This window comes from Stylophora pistillata, chromosome 2 (assembly GCF_964205215.1).
Source record: "Stylophora pistillata chromosome 2, jaStyPist1.2, whole genome shotgun sequence".
NCBI classification, from domain to species: Eukaryota; Metazoa; Cnidaria; class Anthozoa; order Scleractinia; family Pocilloporidae; genus Stylophora; species Stylophora pistillata.
The window spans coordinates 19,889,701-19,915,515 of record NC_142520.1 but is presented as its reverse complement, the minus strand read 5'-3'; the positions used below and the strand labels follow the sequence as shown (position 1 = coordinate 19,915,515).

Sequence of the window (25,815 nt, the reverse complement as noted above, 5' to 3'; positions counted from 1 at the left end):
TTGGACAAGAAACAAGGTATGTACAAGACATAAAAATCCAGGTGAGATATTTTTAAAATTTAGTATGTAAACATTACAACAAAATACTCATATTCTTCTGCGTTTCTATGGGTGCTGATGCATGGACGATCTATGTTGATGGTATGATTAGTCTAGCAATTGGGTTAACGAATGAGACGTTGACCTGTTAAATAGTAGCAGAAGACTGGCAACATTTGTTCTTTCTCTGTTTAAACGTTGATTCTTCTCATCATGTATTTTTAATTTCCAGCGCCATTTTGAATAATTGACGTAATTATTACATCGAAACATGCATAGGCGAGCATAAATAGTGCAATAAGTTTGTATGATTTTATGCTTAGCTGGCTGTCCAGCGAACAAAAGTAAATCTTAAAATCTGAATTTTAGCAAGTCATTTGCCTTTAAGGTCGTAATAGTAGCAAGTATGATAAATATTGTAAGAAATAGACAACTTTTTTGATAGACATGTTTCGGCATGCTTATGCCATCTTCAAGCAGTGAGTAACTGAACGTGAGTAACTATATAACAGACAAATAGATGAATAAAATTTTCCACTTCCTCCCTACCCCGCGCTTTCAAATGGTAATTTTCGCCGCGCTGAGTCTCGCGCTTGTAGACGCAAACTATCGCCTGCTAGCAAGCTAGAGGCTGTCACAATAGTTGCTGTACACTGTCTTCTATCCCTTTGAGGAGATTTTTCCCCTTTAATTCTAGATCCTTGTGGTTCTTCCTTTTCATTCGTTACAGTAATAATGAGGAATATTCTAACTATCATCGATGCACTGTGAAACGCATGCATAAATGAGTCTATCTTGTATTTTACCTGGAATAACTTTGGGACTGACCGCCATTAAACGTTGTAGATGCTATGCAATTACTATGGAAACACTCACAATGACTTTCTCATATTTCGATTATCGCCCATATCCAGTGAGGCCAAGAGAATATTTCAAATTTAATCAAAGGACTTCTAAGGTTTATTCGATGTGTAGACGTTTTATCTTGAACAAGGTTAACTGACATGAATAATAAGAATGGGTAATATTGTTATATAAAGCAACTTTGAGAATAAGTATGCAAATTTCTATTTTAAAAATTAATGTGAAAAGGTCGGGACTTAAAGAGTACATTATTAAAAAAACAAAAGATAAACTTCAGTTATGAGGTTTTCTGAGCAACAACACTCGATTATGTCTGTACGTAGGTTTTTCGAAGTTCTTCTTATCACAACTGCAATATGATAAAAAAAAGTGCTTACTGCGGGGAAATTATAAGTTTAGTTTTATGTCTTTCACAAGACTGATTCATTAACGATCTGCTGATGAAAACTTTGTCGATTGCAAAATTTGGAGAAATAAGACTCAAGAGGTAGATGATTTGCGTAGAAAAACATAAGCAATACCTAAGGTATTCTCGTTTGTTTGCTTTTGTTTTTGTTTTAAACATAATGGGAAGTTAAGTAGATCGAGTTCCTGGCAAGTACAGGTATGCTTAAAATTTCTTCTTGCCAAACAAAAGCCTCAGCGATATGAGGTTAATATCTTTCTTGTACCCTAACTTTTAAAGGATAGACATTTTAATTCTTTTGCCGCGGGGCCAAGGTAATTTTCCCTTCCTCTTTACATCTTTTTTACTCCCTTTTAGCTTAGCTTTTCTATCGTACAGATATTCCTGACGAAAAAAGCCAAAAACTTCGCTTTTTTTTTTTTTTTTATGGACAAAACACTATAACTAAACCACTGTCTGGTTTTATATCATAACGATTCAGTATTTCAGTGTAATAGATGTAGGCCATTGATAGCTTAACAAAAATACGTATGCTCAAATTTAGATCAAGAAGGCGAATGGGTTCGATAGGTTCTTCACTCAGGTCTATGTTGTTTGGTCACAACCGTATTTTCCATTTAACAACTAGACATCTAGTATGTTTAGTATAATGCAGTTTTGGGTGCGATGAATTTTTATGTGTCATGGCCATTCGTCCGACCAGTCTAAGATTTCGGTGTTTTGGTTGAGGTTAATTAGGCTGATGCAAAAAAGAAGATAATAAAAATAATAATAATAATAATAATAATAATAATCATAATAATAATCATAATAATAATAATGATAATTTTAATAATGACAATAATAATAATGATGATAATAATAAATAGATTAAAGCAGGAGTCTTCCCTCAAGTTGCAGTAGTAATGCGTGGTTCTGATGGTATTTATTGGCCATTTGAACTACTTTTGTACTTGTTTACGCATAAATATATATCACGGTTTTGAGAGTGATTAAGTTCTCAAAAATACTGTTTGTATTTCAGTACATTGGGCTCCTAATCAGTAAAGGAGGATATGAATTGAACTGATGGTTTGTTGCGTTTTAGCTACCAATGTTTAAATAGATCGACACTTTTACACTTTAAATTTTCCAGAAAATAAGGTAACTATAAGCCATAAAAGTAACAGTTTCCCCAAGAGGCTCTGATATCGCCATAGCAACCTCATATGCAGTATTAATTATTTCAACATGGTGTAAAACCAGTTGCTAGGTACTCAATGGGTTGTGGAAGGTGCGAGCCATCGAAGAAAAAACATTTTAAAATGATGTTGACGTAAAGGTAATCAATAACTCTTTTGTGTGGGATTAAGACAACGAACGTTGTAATAAATCAACCACATTTTGTTGCAAGTTTGCTTTTTTAGCGTCTCGACATCGATCTCTTAGTACCTCCAGGTTTTTAAATAAATAAATAATTTTAAGATTTGTGAATGATGTCCCTAGTTTCTTTTTATTTTAACTCATGTACAAGAGCCTGACGAAGAAAAGGAGTTTGCAATAAAGCAATCGGACTTCGTGATGCTAAATTACGATTTTGAGACGCCAAAATTTTCTCTTGCCCTGGTGTCTCAAAAAAATAAGTAGAACTGTAAACAAATCAGTAATTTCGTTTCTCTCTTTTTGCAAAAAGTATTTATGGCGAGAGTAAATCAAAAAGCGATGTCTTATAGCGCGCTGTTAGAAATAATCAGTTGCATTTTAAGTTGCTTAGATGGAAACCGCGTTTCCCCTCAGAGAGAGGGTAATGTCTGAGTACCTACTAAATCATGGGGCACTCAACTTAAGTTTGCGCACACCCTTTAAGAGCCACTGACTTTCAACATCGAAAGTCCGCAGACAGATGCAAAAATTGGAGATTCATTTAGTTTTCCCGAAAGGACCCTTTTGATGAGCCTTTTTCAAAAATTATATCAAAAAGTTCTGTCGCGCCTTTCTTTCTGCGAAATATTGAAAAGTTCAAAATACCTCTAGGTGACCGTTGTAGCCCCCCCCCTCCCCCCCCCAAAGAGCAATGAAAAACTACAGAACCTCGGTAACTTCGTACGCCACAAATCGATGCAATCACGATTTTAAATGGAGGTCAATGGAGGGGCTAAATGAAAGCGACAGCTGGCGTTTCTCAGATTTCTCACATGTTTCTGACACTGTGTTCACAAACGCTGTGGTCCATGACGAGCTTTGCCCACCAAAAAAATTTATGCAAATTAGGCTAAGCCGGATCTGAGTTCCACCTGGCAATTATTAACTGTAAGAGAAGATCTCAGTTCGCGCCCACAGCACGTTCAAGGTGTTGCGGATGAAGTTTCTGTAATTACTTTTTGGCACTTTTCGGCGTCAAAATGGCATAGTTTGGGTAACCAAAAACCCTTAAGCTGACCTTTCTTGTCATAACACGAATGTTTTCCAGAAAGGGACACGCGGCAATGTCGGTGTCACTCGTGTGCAGGCATTTTTCCAGGTAAAACCCTCGCGTGGAATCAACTCATGTTTACTTTAACGCTCCTTTAAGGCGCACAATGTAAGCCAAAGCAATTTTATGGTTAAACGTAAAAATCAGAATATTTTCTTCTAAGGATGATAAATGATTGACGCTGAACTAAATTATACGTTGAAGAAAATGCAAAATAGCATAACATGCAAAAGAGGAAATTTGGAAAAATACGAAGTTACGGAAACCATGAAAATCTTCGATTTTTAAGAAAGGAAATTTTTATAATTCCAAGCTAAGTAAGCTTTTCTAGTGTTTCATTCTTTAAGGCTTTGTGTAGAGCGGGGCCTTTGTTTTATAAACCGTAAAACTTAGTGACAAGTCGAAACGGCTCGCTCTTGGTTATGATACCAAAGAGTAGAGGGACACCACGGTGATCTTCCAGGTGTTTGATCATCGTCGCCGCTCGTGGTGTACTTCGCTACTTAGGTAAGCGAGATCGACGTTCTTCCTCTCTTTAATTCTGACAGCTGTGTGAAAGACCTGATCCTTACGATGAAAAACGGTCGATTGTGCTTTTTCAGTGGCGGCTTTAAAGCTCGTCCATATTCAGCGCTTATCCTAAACATGGCATCTCTAGCTATCTACAAGACACGCTGCGATGTATTATTCGTCCATGTTCAACACAACAACTGCGCTAGTGAGATAGAGAATCCAAAGATCACATTGTTGCGCTCGAGGCAGAGTGCGCTAAGTTTGCCAAGTTCTACAATGGACAACAGATCGTACGGCCTCCCGCAAGAGTAAGGACAAGGTCTATCAGTTACAAGCAATGGATAAGTGGAATTGTAAAAAGGTTTTAATTCGTCCGTGCATCGAAAGGCCGATGGTATGTAATTTTGCTCTTTTCCGTTCTTCACACACTCGAATTGCTGTTAAAATTAAATTTAATTGCGGGTTGTGCAGTCAAAATGCAACGTCGCCCAACATGGTTTTAGTTAAACCAGTGTCTTATGAGGCGCTTCAACCAAAATAATTTAGAAGGGAACGACAGCGCTAACCGATTTAATATCTTCTCAAGAACATGTCAAAGTCTCTTAAAACGCAGAAATTAAAAATAGTAAGAATTGGTGGTACATGTTAAAAATCATTAAAGAGCAGTTCTCAGTTTGGCTCGATAGTGCTGTCACTTTGCACTAGTTGTTCATAGTCACTTACTCATTACTTTCAGTATTTGTTCGTGCTTTTCTTGCACGAAATAGGGGACATACAAGAAATCGCAATTCACCTCTAAAACAAAAATAATAACAAGCTCTTCTCCCAATTGGACACCAGATATGACTGCGTAGTAATAATTGCGTAGTACGCGAAGTTGCAGTGTGAAAAAAGTAATGAGTGAGGAAAATAATTCTAAGTGCTGTACAGCGCGATTTTTAACATAGATTACCTAGCTAAAAGACCTGCTTATCTTAGATATTTATGATAATATAGGAGGGTCCCCAAGGAATACTAATAACCCGGCGTGTAATTTTGTGATTGACAAAACCTGATAACTCAGGTTAATGTTTGAAAGGGCAAATCATTTAGTACATTTCACTCCAGAAGTAAATAATCTCTTAACTTTCGTAATTATTATTTTGGTTTCAGGTAAATGGTGTCGAGTTGAAAGATACTAAGTTCCAGAAACATACATCCAAACTTTGTTGGCAGGCATGCCGAATGCTTTTATAAACGTGCGAGGGAAAAATTGCATTTGCGGCCCCCTGTATGGAGAGAAAAATCCAAAGATTTTTATTACAGGGATGGTAGAGTGAATGATGTTATTTCTGGTCTGAGTCATCAAAGTTCTGTACCATTAGAGTTAAAGAAAAGCTATCGGGGGAATATGGAGGTTGCTGCAAGTAGTAGCTGTTAAACTCTCAACAAGCTTTACAGGCGGCCAAGGAAAGAGCATGGAGCAAGAAATCAAGCACGATTCTCACCCAGTAAACTAAAATGGTTGTTGGAAATTGAGAGGGACGAGCAACCAGAGAGTTTGAAGTAATCTGGTGGCCTGATCTTTTCTCAGGCACTAAAAATGGGAAACTGACCTTGCGATTTTATGTTCCTAAAGTGATACTTTGATCTCAATGATGTGTGGTACACAGTCTAGTTGAATTGTTCGTCATGTTTCCATAAATTTAGTAGCTCTTTCTTGGCAGTTTTTGTAAGTTTGTTTTAAAAAACGATAAAATGTTTTTTGCATTTAGAGGAACAAACTTGTCTGTAGAAGGCTAAGATTAAACCCTGAATACAGCAAAATGACTCTGTAATATTAATGCAATTCATGTCTAGCTGGGCGCACTATACTCTGATGCCTTTCATTCTGTTGTAACCAGATTCAGAGGAAAAAAACATCTGCAGAAACTCTTAGAGGGATAATATCTGTGGACTTTCACCATTTCTATGGTCATCAGGAATGATAGAATAAAGCAGTAACTGTTCACAAGTCTTAATTCACTTAACTGAAAGAATAATGAGTTGGAGGGAACTATAGATCATTTTTTCCCAAGTATCTCTAACAATTCATGATGGAAATAATAATAACATTAATAACAATAATAATGATAATCATAATAATAATAATAATAACAATGATGACAATAATAATGATAAGAATAATAATGACAATGATAAAAATATTTACAATAGTTAGAGAAATAATGTTCATTATCCTGATGGTTATAATTCCTATAATTATTTCCATTAATCTAATCATTATTATTATCATTTAAATTACTATTATGACTATTTCAATGTTTATCTATGAACAAAATGGTGTTATTGTTAGTCTAGCTGAATGAGTATCCAAGTGATTGAAACTGGGGCAAAAACAGATTAAGAAAAGACAGAAAAACCCCAAAAAACTGTTCAGGACTGCAATTCTTGAGTTGGCTCATTGTGAAAGATTTTGGGACTTCACTAAGCTAGTGCTGTCTGTGGTGGGCCCTGTGTCAAAGAGAGACGAGTAGCAGCTGAATTAATAATAATAATACTAAGGACAATGATAGCATTGATTGACCAAAGTCACCCTATGACTAATAACAGATGATACGTGACAAACAGCATAAGCAACACACTTTTCAAAACAAAAAGAGCAAGCTAAAACTGCCATCAGATAAAAATAACTGTCCATAAAAGACTGACAGCATAGAGCTGAAAAAAAATAGGGACTGGTTCTGCCATCAGATAACAATTAACAGTCCATAGACTGGCCACCCAAGAGAAACAGAACAGATTGGTGGTTCTGCCATCAGATAACAACAGCCCATAATGGACTGACTACCCAAGAGAAACAACTCCACCTCTTAGTTCTGCCATCAGATAACAACAGTCCATGGACTAACTACCCAAGAGAAACAGAACCAGGCAGGTGGTTTTGAATCAGAAAACAACTATTTAAGACCTCTGTACAATGTGTCTTAGAAAATCTTCTGCATTCTAACAATCTATTGAAGAGACAAACTACCAAAAACACTTGAATTTTTATTTGGGGGGAGGGGGGAGGAATTAAATGAAAATCTACTTGCCTCAACATGCCATCCTCACTGAGCAGCCTATTTCAATTTGAAAATGATGATCATAATCTTAAAGATAATGATAATGATAACAGTAACAATAACAAATCATTATTATTATCATTTATATTACTACTATGATTATTTCAATGTTTATCTATGAACAAAATGGTGTTATTGTTAGTCTAGCTGAATGAGTATCCAAGTAATTGAAACTGAGACAAAATAACCTCAAGAAAAGCCAGGAAAACCCCAAAAACTGTTCAGGACTGCAATTCTTGAGTTGGCTCATTGTGAAAGGTTTTGGGACTTCATTAAGCTAGTGCTATCTGTAGTGGGCCCTGTGGCAAAGAGAGAAGAGTAGCAGCTTAGTTAACAATAATAATAATGAAGACAATGATAGCATTGATTCACGAAAGTGCCTCTGACTAATAACAGATGATACGTGACAAACAGCATAAGCAACACATTTTTCAAAACAAAAAGAGCAAGCTAAAACTGCCATCAGATAAAAATAACTGTCCATAAAAGACTGACAGCATAGAGCTGAAAAAAGTAGGGACTGGTTCTGCCATCAGATAACAACAGTCCATAGACTGACCACCCAAGAGAAACAGAACAGACTGGTGGTTCTGCCATCAGATAACAACAGCCCATAATGGACTGACTACCCAAGAGAAACAGATCTACCTGTTAGTTCTGCCATCAGATAACAACAGTCCATGGACTAACTACCCAAGAGAGACAGAACTAGGCGGGTGGTTTTGAATCAGAAAACAACTACTTAAGACAAGCCCTCTGTACAATGTGTCTTAGAAAATCTTCTGCATTCTAACAATCTATTGAAGAGAAAAACTATCAGAAACACTTGAATTTCTACTTGGGGGGAGGGGGGGTAAATAAATGAAAATCTACTTGCCTCAGCATGCCATTCTCATTGAGCAGCCTATTTCATTTTGAAAATGATTCAATCACAATCATAAAGATAATGATAACAATAACAAAATCATTAATAATAATGATAATTATAATAATCATAACAATAACTACAATGGCAAAGTCCGTGTTAGTCTGGCCTCTACCTTGCAGAAAATACAGCCCACCAACTGAAGCTGAATTCTTTAAAGGCATTGTATTGCAATTGGTCATGGAGGCACTCGAGCCACCTCACCACGACAAGGTACGAACATTGAGGTGGAAAAAAGGGGTCTGTAAAATTGACTCTATGCTGATTCGAGAGGAGAAATCTGTGTTCGAAGCTTCTTCAGTTCCACTCCAAGGAAATTTACTCTAGCTGATCTTCCGATAAATTAGGAAGCGAGCTCTTCGGAGTCGTGACTGAGTTTGGCGCCAAAAGATAAATTTTTCGCGCCTTCGGGCTCAAAGTCTAGTGTGGCGGAGTTCACCAGAACTACGATAGTCATAACTCCCGCAGATTTAATAAGTTCGTCGGGTATTATTTTATTACGAAGAAGATATACCAGCTATTAGACCGAACGTGAACACAACGTGAATGAGGTCGGGAATCCTGGCTAACCCCACTACTCCAAACGATGATTTGGCCGGCTGAAGTTCCCGCGTCGCCACACTTTGGATTTCGTCGGGAAATATCTCAAATACATCGCATATGAAATATTTACGCAAAGGAACGTCACATACCTCTTTCAAAAGTAGATACCAATGCTTGCAAGGGTCAAGTGTGGCACTTGTAATCCTGCAAAGACTCTGCGTGGTTAAGTTAGCCGGTGGAAACCCGCACGTCGAAAATCCGACTGCCTCTATGACTTCATTTCGAATGGTTTCGAAATCGAAAACATGATGCTTTTCGACATTTCGACATGAAGAATCTCGTCGAGGTTTAATATTATAATATTGGTAAGAATTTAACCAGGATACGAGGCCAAGTCGTGCGACCGCCTCAGGTTTTTTACCAAAACAATAACATCGTGTACTACGATCGCAAAGCGTGAACACTGATCGATCCACCAAGTGACGCAATACTGGAAATTCGATACGGTTGTTATTCAGGTCGTACGGCACATGAAAATTGCGATATCTTCTGTTATTGTTTTATGGCAAACCAAGCGAAAGAATCATACCTAAATAATTGAAAGAGAGGCTTTTTCGAATCGGCGCCTCGCCGGTATTGCCTCTTTTGTGAAAAGGAAGGATCTTTGAAAGACTATGTGATTAAAAATGTCGTTACAAGGAAACAGGCAGAAACAGAGAGAACGCAGTATTTTATGACCATTACGCGCACAACAAACTTCATTTCATTTCATGATTTTGATTTTCATCGCCAACAGATGACCCCGCGTGAACTCGCACGCAATCGCGTATCTCTCGTGGATTCGTGGGCGCTAATCTGTATAATTACATTGTGGTGTAAATAATGTGATGACATCCAGCCAACGCCTTCTTCCCCAAACCTCGGCATCAGTTTACGATGCCTGCTGAGAATTTTTTTCTTGAGCAAAGCTCGTCATGAAACCCTGAGAAGTCAATGGTGCCATGACGTCGCAAAGTTCTCACTGCTGAACGCAGTCGATCAGTGTACTCATTTTATAAAATTGAGCCCCGCTAAAAGATGCATTGATAGGTTTAGAATCAGACGTCAACGCCCAAGTACCCCTTGGAATTTTACAGACCGCGTCTATTTCTTCATGATGACGAAGGGAAAAAGGCAGGATAGGCACATTCAACCAAAACCATTCCTACCATCCGACATCAAAACTCCGATAATTACTTAATAAGCATAGATAGTGATGGGAGAGGCATTTTTGTTGGATTCAATGCCAGTTGGGCAAGTCAATCACGGTTTTATTGGTCGCTGAGTGTCAACTGCAAGTGTGTAAAAATATGTTTTCTTTAAGAATTTTTTGATTAATCTAAACATCTTCGGAATATGCAGCTCATGTACTCTACCTACATGCTCTAATGTGCTCTTTCACAAATGATTAAGCAGCGTCATTATTTGGGTAAACAATAATAAATTGTATAATTCATAATCAAAGACTTCCCACATTTACTGACCAACTGCACGTTATAAGATACTCTAAAGAATTCAACTTTACCTGAAAGCTGTACATGCAAATATCCTTCAAAGTCAGGGATTCTGAATATCAAGTAGGTTGATATGCTTAAAGTTTTAGTTTTATATCTTAGCTGATCAACAGAAAATGAATTTATAACGTCTAAAGATATCTGACATAGATCTGTTTATGATTTGCTGATTAACAACTCTGATTCGGGCTTTCGTTTTGAAGCGTTACCGTAGCTTTGAAGGTTTCTGGTGTATGGTTGCCGTTTATTTTTGTACTGGTTGCCAGAGGAAGCAAGTCAAACTAAAAAACAATTACAGATTTTTTTAAATATTGAATAACATTTGAGAGTTTAACGAAATTTTAACTTACAATTCGTAGGGCACTCCATCCTTCTGATAGATCTTTTGGTGATCTCTGGCTGACCGTTATTTTGAATATTGGATTTTTCGCGACTTTAAATAAAAAGAGGGGTTGGTCCCCAGACTCCCTGGGACAACGCTCTGACGCCAAAACTGTAAAACACTAAGTGCAAATCAAACTCTTTCTCCAGAAACACTGTTCAGGATAGCGAAATTTGTCGCATTAAGGCCCTGGCCGTAAGGGTGGATTTGAGTAACGCGGGTTTTGTTGTCAATGAAGACAAATCGGTATGGGAACCCATCCAAGTATTGGACTGGCTGGGTTTAACCTGGAATTCCGCACTAAGTACTTTAAAAATTGTAGAAAGAAGAATTGTTAAGATAATCAATACAATTGATCATATCATCGAAACCGATTTCAAAGTGTCTGCTAAAGAGTTGGCCTCCTTTACAGGTCAAATTATCTCTACCGGCCCCGTAGTTGGTAGCATTGGCAGAATGATGACCAGACATTGTGTCTTCTCCACCTTTTGCAGGGATAACTGGGATTCTATATCCCTTCTCGACGATTACTGCAAGAAAGAACTGTATTTTTGGAAAAAAAATACGTAGGTTTTGCTTTGTAAGTAAAGATCTAGGTTAATTTGTTTATTCGGATGCCAGTGCTACTGGAAGTGGAGCAATTATTGACTTTAACATTGATTTTGTGTGCCACAAAATGTGGTCGAAGAACGAGAGAAGTCAAAGTTCAACGTAGAGGGAGTTATCCGTTATTGAATTTTCATTACAATCATTTGCGTCAGCGTTGGAAGGATCACACGTTAAGTGGCTTACATATAGCCAAGTAGCTGCTAAGATTGTTGAAGTGGGTAGCATGAAATTAGATCTGCATAAAATGGCCCGAAGGATTTTTGATATTTGTATTCGATCAGGAATTCAGTTAGAAGTGCAATGGATCCCTCGCACTTCGAATCAGAAAGCTGATTATATAAGTCGTTTAATTAACACTGACGATTGGCAAATTACTAGAGAAATTTTTTCTTCTTCTTGATGGCCTGTGGGGCCCGCATAGTGTAGATTGCTTTGCTAATTATTATAATCACAAGCTCCCCAGGTATTTCTCCAGGTTTTGGAATCCCAACACCTCGGGGGTTTATTTTTTTCTTTCAATCTCTTAGGGGAGAAAGTTGTTTAGTTGTCCCTCCAGTTGGTATCATCTCACGCGTTTTGCATTATCTCAAATCCCTGGAGGCCGTTGGTACGCTCGTTATACCTCTTTGGCCTTCGGCTCATTTCTGGCCTTTAATTGCACACATGTATAGTCGTTATCTTGTGGCTGACAGTATTCATATCGGGAATGAGGTTCTAACCCACGGAAGAACCTTAATTCGCACTTAGGGTCTGATCTTTTCACAGGAAATATTATTGCCTTTAGATTGAAATTTATTGAGTAATTCATTAAAGGGAGTGTCCACTAGCCTAAAGATTATTTACATTTGGTGGCGCTGGCCAAGGCAGTGTACTGTTCATCTATGAAGCAATGGCCTATTTATAGCCTATCATTTCATGTGGTGCTGGCTTAAATGGAGTATGGTTGATATATGTGGCGCTGGCCCAATCTATGGTTGTTGACTTACGTGGCTCTGGCCCATACGATAGTGTTTCGTCTTACTGGCCCCAACAACGATTGAGTTTTAAACGGTTACTAAAAGACGTTTTTTCTTTTGTTCTTCTTTGTTCTTTTGTTATTTTTGCTTTGTTCTTGTCTTTATAGATAATGCTATCAAGTAATTCCTAGAAAAGCTTTCAGCAATTTTCTTCAATCAACGTTTACGAGGTTCTAGAAATTATGTTGAGGTCAAGGGCGGATACAACTACTAAATCTTACATTCGTGTTATCAGAAAGTTTTTCGATTGGTCTAGAACTAGACATTTCAACATGCAGTCACCTTTTCCTCTTAGTGTTGTTTCTCTATATCTATTTGAAGTTCAGCTGTCTTGCGCTTCTAGTTCCTCAGTAATTTTAGCTCATGCGGCCCTTAAATGGTTTCATTCTTTTGCTCCTAGTTTGGATCGTAATCCTTTAGATAGTAAATTTTGCAGGAATATCATCGAAGCTGCTAAACGCCGAAGTCACAGCCAGTTATGAAAAAGAAGCCTATTACCACAGACATAATAAGGAGTATTTTAGATATTCATAACAAGAAAGATGCCACTTTAAAGAATCTTCGTATCGCTGCGTTATGCTCTTTAGCTTTCGCAGGATTTTTTCGTTATGATGAATTATGCAATATTGCTCCTAAGCATATTGAATTTCCCAGCGATTATATACAAATCTTTGTGACTCCTAGTGTAACTCCCATTGCGGGCCTATGTTCACGTAAACATCCGGGCAATCTCCCATGTGCTTTTGAGAGGAAAAATCGTCACGTTCATTTTCGAGAATGTTTGGTTGCCATTTTATTGTCATTGTTTGAAAACCCTAAGCTCGAACAGTCGGTGAGTTTTCATTTCAGTTGTTAATGTTGTAATTTCGTTTGTTTTAAGCGTGTTTTCTGTTTGCAGAAAACCTCTCCTTTACTGGCGAGTCGAGTTTTCGACTCGGGCAAATGTTTCTGTGAAATAAACAACAGTTTTCGACTTCTACGAATTGGTCGTGGAGTTTAGAGGTTTAACTTGTTCCATAAGAGGATTTGGAAGTGGTGGAGGCATCGTAATTTTGTTTCGGGTATATTGTTCGGTTGGAACACTTCGATTTTGGAATTATGGAAGATGACCTTGAGCTACATTTGAATTCTTCGCATCAACAAGCGAGTGATCGTACACACATGACCGCGTTGGGCGGTTCGATGGAAATGGAAGAAGAAAACGGCACAGGAAACATTCAAGTTAACTCGCGTAACGATGTTGAAGACGTCGAGGGATATTTGAACGAGAAGAAACGCGCTCTAAACAATTCGCGCTCCGGCTATGTTGGAAATCTGACCAGAATATACAACGAAATTACCCGTTTGATGGAAAATGGCGGAACCCAGGACGAAATCTCAAGGGAAATGGAAAATTTTAACGATGGGTGGATTAAATTTGTGGATGCTCATGATAAATACTGCAAGTGTTTGGTTGTTGGTGTTGACGCTTCGGCGTTGGAAAAGGCTGAGAAAGGTTATAAGGAGCAAATGGAGCGAAAATTAAATCTCGATACCGCTGTAAAATGGTGGCGACCCGAGTATCAGCACAGCAGTGTATTTTCAAGCTTAAGACGTAAAGGCCCGGGCAGTAAAGCTTCCAAATCGAGTTCAAAGACATCTTCGAGTACGGTGTCCCGAAAAAGAGAAGCTCTTGCTTTAGCTCAGCTTAAGGTCCGCCAATTGAAAATTCGCCAGCGATTGGACGAAGAAGAACAAGAGATTCGAAGGAAAAGAGAGTCAATGGAAGCCGAAATGGAGGCAGAAAAGGCTGCTATGTAATTAAAAATTTATGAAGAAGAAACAGGAGAAGAAGGAAGAGACATGGAATTATCAATTAGTCATGAAAGGGAACATTGTCAGCCACCTAAATTACAAGGTGTGACCGAACTAAAAGGTACTTTAGAGCCCTTTACAATGAATCGAACTCCATCCCCCAAACCACAAGTTTCTACTGTTCCATCTCTGTCTACGACTAATTATTTAAATGAAACAGTATCTGGATCATTTCTGCCACACCCCAAACGGGAAGCCCTCGTCGTTCCTGCCTCATCGTGTAACTCAGCTCAGCCAAATGGTTACGCGACCTTACAACCAGTCTCTCATCTGTCAAGTTCCAAACAACTTAGATTTACATCCTCCTTAGACAATCCTGCTTCTGGAACTGTTGGTGGCGTTACATCATCTGCGACACCTACAAGTAACACAATCATAAGTTCGTTAACAGTACCTGTTTTTCAGCCCTGGAAATTGCAGCACACTACTTCCCGCTTGCCAAGTGGGGATTCGAAACCCTTGTTTGTTGATTCTGTAGTACCCAGTATTAAGTCTTCAGAAGCACTGTATGAACAACCCGTCAGAGAATCGTGGTCTTCTGTTTGGCAAATGCCGCGAGCCCAGACATCACAAAATGTGACGTGTAACACAACACCAGCACAGCAGGTACAGCACTTTGACAGTGGAAGGGAAATGGTGAAGGCACTGAGGCAAGTGGTTACCTCGCCAAAAGTCGAATACCTCAAGTTTGATGGAAACCCACTTAGATATGTGTCATTTATTCACAACTTCGAAACTTATTTGGAACAGGACAACCCCGACGACTCTAGGCGTCTCCAGCTACTGATCCAACACTGCACTGGAAAAGCAAGAGAAGCGGTCGAGAGCTGTGAGAATTTACCAGTTTCTGATGGTTATCGAGTGGCGAAAGAAACATTACGCGAGAACTTCGGAAAACCGCACGTAATTGCAGATGCGCAAATTAAGAAATTGCTACGTTTACCCAGGCTGAAGAATGTGGATGGACCTTCCTTATTAGAATTTAGTAGACACTTAGACACTGCTGATCGAACCTTGACAGGAATGGGAACTGAATATGTAGCTGACCTTAATCACATGAACACTTTGAGAGAGCTAACCAAAAAGTTGCCAATGTTCCTCCGAGCAAAATGGACCGAGTGCGCTGGGAAAATTATAGTATCAGATCGTAGACCTAAGTTTGGAGATTTTGTAAAATTTATCAAAGAACGAGCCAAGTTGGTGGACAATGAATTCGGACACGACATGAACTCTGAACCCTCTAAAGAAACAATTCTCGGAAGGAGTCAGGGGAATCAGAGCAAACCTCACCTCCGCTCATCAACGTTCTTGACTGGAACTGGATCAACCAGTGGTCGTCAGAATGAAATCAAGAGAGGGCCAGATTTCGTAAAGAATCAAGCTCCTTGTCTGGTTTGTTCCGAGCGACATGAAATTTGGAAGTGCGAAAGGTTCAAAGGTTTCACATATGGAGAGAAAAGGAAAGTTGTGCAACAAGGTGGACTTTGTAACAAATGTCTTGTAAAGGGACACATAGCTAAGGAGTGCCCCAAAGTGAATTTCAAGTGCCAGAAGTCTAGTTGTGGAGGTAACCACCACACTCTAATGCATCGTCACACTACAGGAACCGGAGGAGAAGCTAATGCTGATGCTGAACAACAATCGCGAGCAAGACAAGAAAATGCTTTGCTTCCTAATGTTACTGGGGCCGGGAATGATAGAGAAGTAACTGTAGCGGCCACTGGGGCCGGAGAAAACCGAGTTTGTCTTGGGATCCTGCCTGTCAAAGTTCAAGGAAAGGGTAGCGACAGGATGGTTTAAACGTATGCCCTGCTTGACAATGGTTCGAAGGTGACACTGTGCCATGAAAGGCTGGCAAAAGAACTTAAGCTTAATGGAAATAGACTTAGTTTCACATTGACTGGAATGACGGGTTCAGCCCAGGTGGAAGGTTGCCTTGTAGATTTGGTGGTGAAGTCCTTGGATGAATCAGTTACTGTCGAATTGTTGAATGTGAAAACAGTCAATGATATGCCAATTTCTACAAGTTGTATAGCGAAGACAGAAGACCTTACTAGGTGGCCTCATCTTCGAGACATTGACATTCCAGTGCTAGAATATGGAGAAGTCTTGCTATTGATTGGGCTCAAAGAGAATCCTGGCCTGTTCCTTCCACTTGAATGTAAATCTGGTGACCACGATGAGCCGATAGCTATCCGATACAGCTTGGGATGGACAGTTATGGGTCCAATGGAGGGTCAGAAAGGGAATCACGGTTGCTCAGTGAATTTTGTCCACACTAAGGAAAGTCAGTGGAGGCAAAGGGGAGTCCACGCCAACACTGAGCCGTTTAATGTTAAACACTATACTGATGATGAATTCTTACATCGCCAACTCGAGCGACTTTGGAAAACAGATTTTGGTGACTCTTCCGTTGGAATAGATACCCTACCATCCATTGAAGACAAGATGGAACAATCCCTACAAAGAGTGGGTGACCACTTTCAAGTTGCTCTGCCATGGCGGGAAGAATTGCCTTATCTCCCCAACAATAAGCCAATGGCGGAACAAAGGTTACAACTTCTGAAGAAACGACTGCTTAAAGATGGAGAGTTGCTCACGAAGTACCGAAGTACGATGCAAGAGTACATAGTTAGTGGGCATGCCCAGAGAGTTCGAAGGGAAGAGTTAGACGTGAGAGATCGACCAGTTTGGTACCTTCCGCACCATCCTGTGACCCATCCGTTGAAACCAGGAAAAGTAAGAGTGGTCTTCGATTGTGGTGCAAAGTATCATGGAACCTTCCTTAATCAGCAATTATTACAAGGCCCTGACTTGGCAAATCCTTTAGTAGGAGTATTGATCAGATTTCGCCAAGAATCTATCGCCATCGCAGCCGACATTGAGGCCATGTTTCATCAAGTTTACGTCGAGCCCAAGGACCGGGATGCGTTGAGATTCTTATGGTGGCCCAATGGACACTTGAACGAGGAACCACGAGAGTACTGCATGGTGAAACATCTATTTGGGGCGACCTCTTCTCCACCTTGTGCAAACCTTTGCCTCAAGAAAACAGCATCGATTTATCAATCAGAATTCGACCCTGTGACAGTTCAAACCGTGAAGAAAAACATGTATGTCGACGATTTGATGAAGTCTGTAAATTCACCAGAGATTGCAATAAGGCTGTCTTCACAACTAAGAGAATTGCTGGCGAAAGGTGGCTTCAGGTTAACAAAATGGCTTAGCAATGACCGGAAGGTGTTGGCTGAAATACCACAATCTGAAAGAGCAAGTTCAGTGGTCAACTTGGACATAGACGATTTGCCCACAGCGTGTGCGCTTGGTTTAAAATAGAATGTAGAGACTGACAAATTCATCTGGGAGGTGTCAGCCAAAATTCAGCGATTACTGGAAGAGAAGCCAATGACTAGACGTGGAGTGTTGTCAGTTGTTAGTTCATTATTTGATCCACTTGGTTTTATCTCCCCCTTCATAATGAAGGCCAAGCTATTACTACAAGAACTTTGTCGGAAGAAAGTGGGATGGGACGGTGTCATTGGTGAACAAGAAAGGGTTCAGTGGTTACACTGGCTAGAAGACCTTCCAAAATTGCAAGCATTCCAAATCGAACGATGTTTTAAGCCGAAGAACTTTGGCGAAACAAAGAATGTTCAGTTGCACATTTTACGCACATTTTACGCCTATCTACGCCTTGTTGACGTTTTCGACAACTTCCATTGCAGCTTTGTCATGGGAAAGGCACGGCTGGCCCCCATCCACGAAATCACGATTCCAAGGTTGGAATTATCAGCAGCAGTTATCTCAGTTAGGCTGTACCAGATCATAAGTCGAGAAGTGGAAATCAAGATAGATCGAGTGAAGTACTGGACGGACTCTACTACCGTATTGAAATGCCTTAAAAATGACACCAAGTGGTTTCACACCTTTGAGTCGAATCGCCTTACCATGATCCGTAGCATATCATCCACCTCAGATTGGAGATACGTCAACCGAGATAAGAATCCAGCAGACGATGCATCCAAAGGCTTGAGGCTTGACGAGATGATCAAGAACAAGCGGTGGTTAAATGGTCCAGCGTTCCTTTGGGAAGAAGAATCCTGTTGGCCAGCAACCATTGAGGTGCCCCCCTTGAAAGATAGCGATCCTGAAGTAAGAAAGGAAAGCCGAATCTACACCACTGTTGCTGTACAAGATTCAATAGGAGGTTTGATACATCACTACTCTTCATGGTGGAAATTGAAGAAAGCGTTTGCGTGGATTTTACGCTACAGGAAGTTTCTCCAGAGCAAAGTTTGCAAGCAGGAAGTATACGATGCATTTCCTCTAATTAGTTCAGGAAACATAGTTGGAAAACTAACAACACTCGAGCTGCAAAAGGCTGAAGAGGAAATTGTTCGTCAGGTCCAGAAAGCTACCTTTCCAAAGGTGTTCGAGGCACTCAGTAACATCTCGCCTGGCGCAAACAAACGGTTGATGAAGAAGGCACTAAAGAGGGAGGGCTCCTCGATATTCCAATTGAATCCTAAGTTGAGAAACGGGTTGCTGGCAGTTGGTGGAAGACTAGAGAGTGCTCCTGTAAACGAAGATTTGAAGTATCCTTACATTCTACCCAATAATCACCATGTGACAGAACTAATTATTCGGCACAACCACGCGAATGTGGGCCATATGGGCCAGGAATCTGTGCTATCATCACTGAGAGAAAGGTTTTGGGTCATAAAGGGACGCTCTGCAGTACGACGTGTATTGAGAAAGTGTGTTGATTGCCAAAAACGAAAGGCACCCACCGGAGAGCAGTTCATGGCAAAGTTACCTGAAGACAGGATCACCCCACATAAACCTCCATTCACATATGTCGGGGTGGATCTTTTTGGCCCCGTAGAAGTAAAGCAGAAAAGAAGTAGAGTCAAGAGATATGGATGTATTTTCACGTGCTTGTCAGTCCGTGCCATACACATTGAGGTTGCAAATACTTTGAATACAGATTCTATGATCAATGCATTGAGGAGATTCATTTGCCTGAGAGGATGTCCCGAGGAAATCAGGAGCGACTGTGGAACGAACTTAACTAAAGCAGACAAGGAGTTGAAAGAATCGATTGAAGAATGGAATCAGCAAAGGATCGATGGATTCTGTGCTCAAAGAGGGATTCAGTGGATCTTCAATCCACCTGGGGCAAGCCACATGGGAGGGGCATGGGAAAGAATGATCAGGTCCGTACGTCAAATCTTGAAGGCCCTATTGAAGGAACAAGTGGTCTGTGACGAAGTGCTTCACACCGTGCTGACTGAAGCGACTAACATCCTCAACAGTAGGCCCTTGACGCGAAACAGTAATGACGTTATGGATGAAGAACCGTTGACCCCAAACCATCTTCTAAACTTGCGACCATGTTCCAGTTGGCCCCCAGGAATTTTCGACAAAGAAGATCTTTACTGTCAACGCCAGTGGAGACAAGCGCAGTACTTGTCAAATCTCTTCTGGAAATGGTGGATTAGTGAATACCTCCCGACCCTTCAAGAACGAAAGAAGTGGAATGAAGTAAAGGAGAATCTGAAAGTGGGAGATGTCGTTCTGTTAGCTGACAAAAACTTTCCTAGAGGACAGTGGCCACTCGCGCGAATCATTGAAGTCTTTCCTAGTGAAGATGGGCTTGTGCGTTCTGCAAGAGTTAGGACCAGTTCCACCGTCATGACCCGCGCGAAGCGCCAAAGACAGAGGGAGGTGAAAACGACAGTGACTACCCTCGTACGACCAATTACGAAGCTGTGTCGTCTTGAATTGTCAAATTCCTAGTTAGTTAGAATCATCCGGTGATTCTTCGATCACACTTGCATGTAGCACCTTGACGTTATGGACGTGTCTGTGCAGCGTTACAAAGTTTTATTTGACGCAGACTCTGATCTAACCTTATAGACTACAATGGCCTGGCATTTGACATTTGTAACATATTTTGAACTGGTGTGGATCCATATGGACGACAAAATAATTAGGTGTATTTACGCCGGCACCTGATGACATTGATCTAAGATGTGGTCAGTTAGTTTATATTGCTTGTATTGAGTAGCTTCGCGTTATTTCACGTTAAATCGCACTGGTCGTAGATAGCCTTTGTAAATGAAATAGTTTGTGTAAATTTCATTTAGGGGCCGGTGTAACTCCCATTGTGGGCCTATGTTCACGTAAACATCCGGGCAATCTCCCATGTGCTTTTGAGAGGAAAAATCGTCACGTTCATTTTCGAGAATGTTTGGTTGCCATTTTATTGTCATTGTTTGAAAACCCTAAGCTCGAACAGTCGGTGAGTTTTCATTTCAGTTGTTAATGTTGTAATTTCGTTTGTTTTAAGCGTGTTTTCTGTTTGCAGAAAACCTCTCCTTTACTGGCGAGTCGAGTTTTCGACTCGGGCAAATGTTTCTGTGAAATAAACAACACGTAGTAAGGCAGATGTTTACAGGGAAGGGAATTTCGTCTTTATTAGTGCTTCCAGGTCTAAGTACTGTCCTGTTGGTGTTTTACAACGTTACGTAGATTTCTCTGGTATTGACTTGAGTAGTCTCCTCCCTTTATTTAGACCCCTTGTTTTTCACCGTAGTAGTTCTACCTATATCCTGAGAAGCTAAAAGATTTCTTAAACTATTTGTAGAGATGTCTTAAGGAATAGCTTAAGTCAGTTGGGCTATAACCCTAATCATTATAGTCTTCATAGTTTAAGATCCGGTGGTATGACATCTGCGGTACGTAATAGTGGGAACTCGATTTTTTTTTGAGATCTCTTAAAATACATGGTAGGTGGAAATTCGATTCTGCCAAGGATATTCATGTTGAAGAAAGCCTTGAAAACAAGTTACATGTAACCAAGTATTTAGGTTTGTAACATATCGTCGAGCGTATATTAGTTTCTGCATACAGTAGTATCTAAAGAATTAAAAAAAAAAAAATTATAAATAAATAAATGAAATAAATAATAATAATTATAACTTTCTAATTTCTATCTTATAATAAACGATGTTTTCGATCCGCTTGCGCATCCTACCATATTTCTCGTGTGATCTGTTTATTTTACAGGAGTTTAAGGATAAAATAATTTACGTTCGTTTGAGCGAAGCGAATCAGAACGTAATAACGCATTTAGTTCAGGTCTATTCAAGCTTTGGTCAGTTTGTTCCTCCCAAAATCTTCAAACTAATGATAAACGAGTTAGGAAACACTTATATAAGCTACGTACATCAAATGGCGACTGAAACGTTATTTAGTGGAGAACAGATCGAAAGAAACTACACGACCGAGTACCATGACTTTGCATACCGTAGACTCATGTCAACAAAATGTCCTGCCTAAAGATAAAACCCAACATTTTTCATTTACGTCAAGATCCCTCCAGTTACTGTGCAAATAAGACATTCCGAGAGAAAAAAATATGCAGTTTTTGTGTGCTATGTTCGTTTAGTTGTTACACTTGTGATAACTGCACATTAGACAACGTGGAAAAATTGCGGCTCACTGTAATAACGTCAGCGGTGCATAGCAGGAAACAAAATCTGGAACCAGAAATCAGGCGTTGGAAAGCGTGAAGTAAGAACAACGGAATATGCTCTCAATGTTGCCTTTTATTTAGCTAGCAGAACAGTCTTAATTTTGGTGGGCGAGTGCTCAGTGTTTTGTGGGTGAAAATTATAGCTGCCATCTTTGATTTTTACAGCAACGGAAGGGTGGGCAGAGAAATAAAAAAGAGAGGGGAAGTAGTGGGGCAATGAATAGTTTTCCCCATTCCCCGCACCTTTTCCCCACCGTTGACTTTAACTCCAAATCAAACATGGCAAGTTTAATAGACGATTGCACGTTTAATTCGTCTCAATAAGACGCCTGCACTACACCTTTTTTTTTTTCTTTCGAATATTTCCCGAGAATTTCTGAACTCTTTCAATTTTTTATTATTTTTTTATCATTATTTTTTTTATTTTGTCAACTATGAACCTCCATTTTTCGGGAAAGGTTTCCTGTTCATACTCTTTTGCCTCACGATTATGCCAAATTACGTTTGCTTTGGAGGTCAAACGGTGGTCCCCCGCCAGGGAGAAGGATCGAAAGAAAATGGTGTATCAGGCGGAGATGATGGGTGCTCAGAGGTAGGCAGTGGAACCCATGAAAAACAAGCTGGAGTGAGAGCAGGCTCTCATTGCAGTGGCGAAGATTGTTCCGGTTTAATTGGAGGGAACTCGAATGATGATGGTCTTGTAGAAACTTCCGAATCGCTAGGCTTATTCCTAGGGCTCGTCGAGGTCGTTGGCCGAGGGCGATACTCAACACAGTGGGCGCAGTTTGTCCAAAAGGCTTACCGAAAGTGTATTTGTCGAGTGAACTTCGCTCACCGTTTTATAACGAACCTATTGTTAGGGATAATTGAATTCAGGTATTAAATAGGTGAAAGTTCCATCAATTAATTCAAATGGAACAAATACTCTTTTAACTTCCTGAAACACTTTTTGTTTTACTTTTTCTTGAGGTTCTTGACCACATTATAAAATTAAAAACAGCATCCCTTTGTATGAAAAGGCCCTTAAGGTTTTTTTTTTTTGTATGTGTGTTTGATTGTTTGTTCTTATCTCTTAATGGATGGCCGATGAAGCTTATTTTCCCTGCGTGACAGGCATGTCACATCGGCGAATGATCAATTAAAGCCCGAAACGTAAAGGTTCGACTGAGAGGAATTTTTTTTTTTTTTTTTTTTTTTTTTTTTTAAGATGATTCTAGCTAGCCAAGAGTTAATTAAGACATCAACTTTTTCATTTTTAACTTCCTATAGATCAACATAGATTACGCTTTCCACCCAATGTGGCACTTTTTAAAGCATTTTACAATACGTGGTACGCTGCAGATAATAACAAAGGAGTAGTAACGTAAATGATAATGGTAATGGTAATGATAATTATTCAAACTCAGTCCACCGTTGTTTCAGTTTTTTTTGTTTTATTAAAGGAGTAAATGATGTAGAAAAAATATTTTCAAACATAGGAAAATATAATTTAATTTTTTATTTTTGAGATCTGTTTTCAACACTAAAAACAACTGAATGATATAAAAATATTTGATGTGGAAAAATTGTTAGTCAGTGATGAAATCATCTGTTTTTATCAATCGAGTACTGGCGCGAACAAATGAAAATGTCGGTTGCTAGATAATATTCATCTTTCAATAAGGTCTTTAGGGATCAAATCTAGGTCAAAAAGTCTTTATTTTCAGTACAGCATTTTATCGATGGTCCAGTCATTCCAGTTATTTTTCCTTGTGGTCATCAGCGCTTCCTTCAAAACTAAAATAAATTCTCTTTTCTATTTTTGTTGGACGTGTGTCTTTAACAAATTACGTGACGGAAATTCTTGTCTTAACCTTGAATTTATTATTAAAATCTGCAATTAAACAACAGCTGTAAAAACCTTAAATTTTCTGTGGATTAATTTTCTACTTCTTACGTGGGTAATTTGATCGGGCAAAGTGTAAAAGTGAAAGGGGATAATCAGGTACTTAATGTAGTAGCTTTACTGCTTTCCCTTCTTCCCTTTGTAGTTAATTATTTTATCCCCCTTGCGGTAAAAATGTTGTATGTGGTCTCTGTATTGTAAAATAACTTCCTTGCTGCTGCAGATGTCGATCCTGTTGATGATGTTGTGTCTGTTTTATATTCTAACCGAATATTTACTCTACATTATTTATTCTTAAAGGTATAGTTAGTTGTACGATTCGTTTTATTTTTTCTACAATGCAATTGCTGCAACGTGGTTTTAAAGCAAAGGATAATGAACTGAGTGCAACATGGGACTTCTGTAAAACTGATCAGAATTGAATTTTTCTCCACGAACATTACCATAGTGTTGCGTAAATTACTGACGAGAAACAAGAACAACAATCAACTCGTTAAAACGTTCAAATGCTTAGATACACATGGAGATGTAGTGGTAAGGTCGTCGGACTGAGGAAAAACTCTACATGAGACTGTCTCCTTTGTATTGATGTTTTACATTCTAAACATTAAGTCAAAAAAGCGGCGAACAATCAATTAATACGCGAAATGTAAAGGTTTGATCGTGGGAATTTTTTCGTTTCTTTAAATTTTTTTCTGGTGAGCCAAGAGTTGAGACATTATCAACTGATTTCAGTGTTACATCCCGATAGAACAGCATAGGTTACGCTTTGCACCCGATGGGACATTTTTAATATATTTTAGAAGACGTCGTTCGCTACAGAGAAAAATATGGAAGCAGTAAATTATAATGATAATGGTTATGATAACTATTCAAACTCAATCCGCTGTTGTTTCCCTCTTTTTCTTTATTGAGGGTGTATTGACCTATCTACAAAGTTATTTTCAACCAAACGAAAATATCATTATTTTTGAGATATGTTTAAAAAAAATAAAAAGGACTAAATTTGTGCGTCCATGATGGGATCATCTGTATTTTTAATTTGAGTTTCTGTTCTTAACTAATGAAAACATCGATTGCTGAATAATATTTATTTTTCAATATGGTCATAAGGGATCAAATTTGGGTTCAAAAGTCTTAATTTGCTCTGTAGCTTTCCATCAATTGTCGATTTATTCCAGTAATTTTTCCATGTGATAACTAGCGCGTCTTTGAAAGCCAAAGAAAAAAGGGGGGAAACTGTGGAAGCTACAAAAGTTCATGAATGAAGAATTTCAAAGTCAATTAAATGACAACTGTCGGTCGGAGACAAGAAGCAGCCAGTTTGTGAATGATGAAAAATGTTATTGCTGGGTGAAGGACTTTTCGTATGAGAGTGAGAAAAAATAATAGATCTATACGATCCAGTTCATGTGTTGAGTGTTCCAAAAATTCTAAATGCAACCCTATATTTCCTGTTCAGAGGCCGCAAAAAACCAGACGGAGAATGAGAGGCAGTTTATCTGTGATGGCGTCATCTCCTTTATTGATATCATCGAGAGCTTGAAAAAACATAACGGTTATCAAATTTATTTAGCATTTCAATTCTGAATGCAAAACAAGACAAACCTAAACGCACCTACTTTACTTCTACAGAAAAAAAAAATGAAACACGTGATGATGGTAACTTCAGTGGCTAAGTGGAGTTTCATCCTCTTTTTCTGTAAGAATGACAGCTGTACACGACTGTTGTCTACAATATTAGCTAAGGCGATGGGCATTAGAATATGTTGTATAATGGGAGGGAACGGAGCCCATGGGTAGCGTGGGAGGGGAGGAAGGCTAAGATGTTTGGAAAGGTCAGGGGAAGGGCGAGCAAAGAAGCAAAAGAGGAAAGGAAGGGAGGAGAGTGAGGCGGAGCGGCGACTTGAGGGTATCTCGTCTAAGAGCCGTTGCCTCTAAATATCTAACATCGCCCTACAGTTCAAAGAAATCGACCTCCATTTTATTTCATAAATAGACTCCCTATATAGAAATATTTTCGAAAATGGAGTTTAAAAGGTTCAGCGAATTTTATTTTTCGAGAAATCGAGAAATGTCCGATTTCGACCAGATGGGGCTTGGCGCGAACCCCAAAATAGGCAAATTTTG

General features: G+C 39.2%; 2 protein-coding genes and 1 pseudogene across 2 annotated transcripts in view; all 3 read left to right on the top strand.

Annotated features, from left to right (window-relative positions):
- LOC111347678 (uncharacterized) overlaps positions 1-25,815 on the top strand; it is a 724,620-nt gene that overhangs the window by 348,476 nt on the left and 350,329 nt on the right. The gene's annotated exons all lie outside the window — the stretch shown is intronic.
- LOC148737643 (uncharacterized) lies at positions 10,102-12,193 on the top strand (annotated as a pseudogene).
- LOC148737642 (uncharacterized) overlaps positions 25,324-25,815 on the top strand; it is a 19,311-nt gene continuing 18,819 nt past the window's right edge. The window contains exon 1 of the mRNA XM_088747391.1: positions 25,324-25,387. Within this exon, the coding sequence (XP_088603517.1) occupies positions 25,330-25,387 (58 nt within the window). The 5' untranslated portion in view covers positions 25,324-25,329. The remainder of the gene's footprint in view (positions 25,388-25,815) is intronic.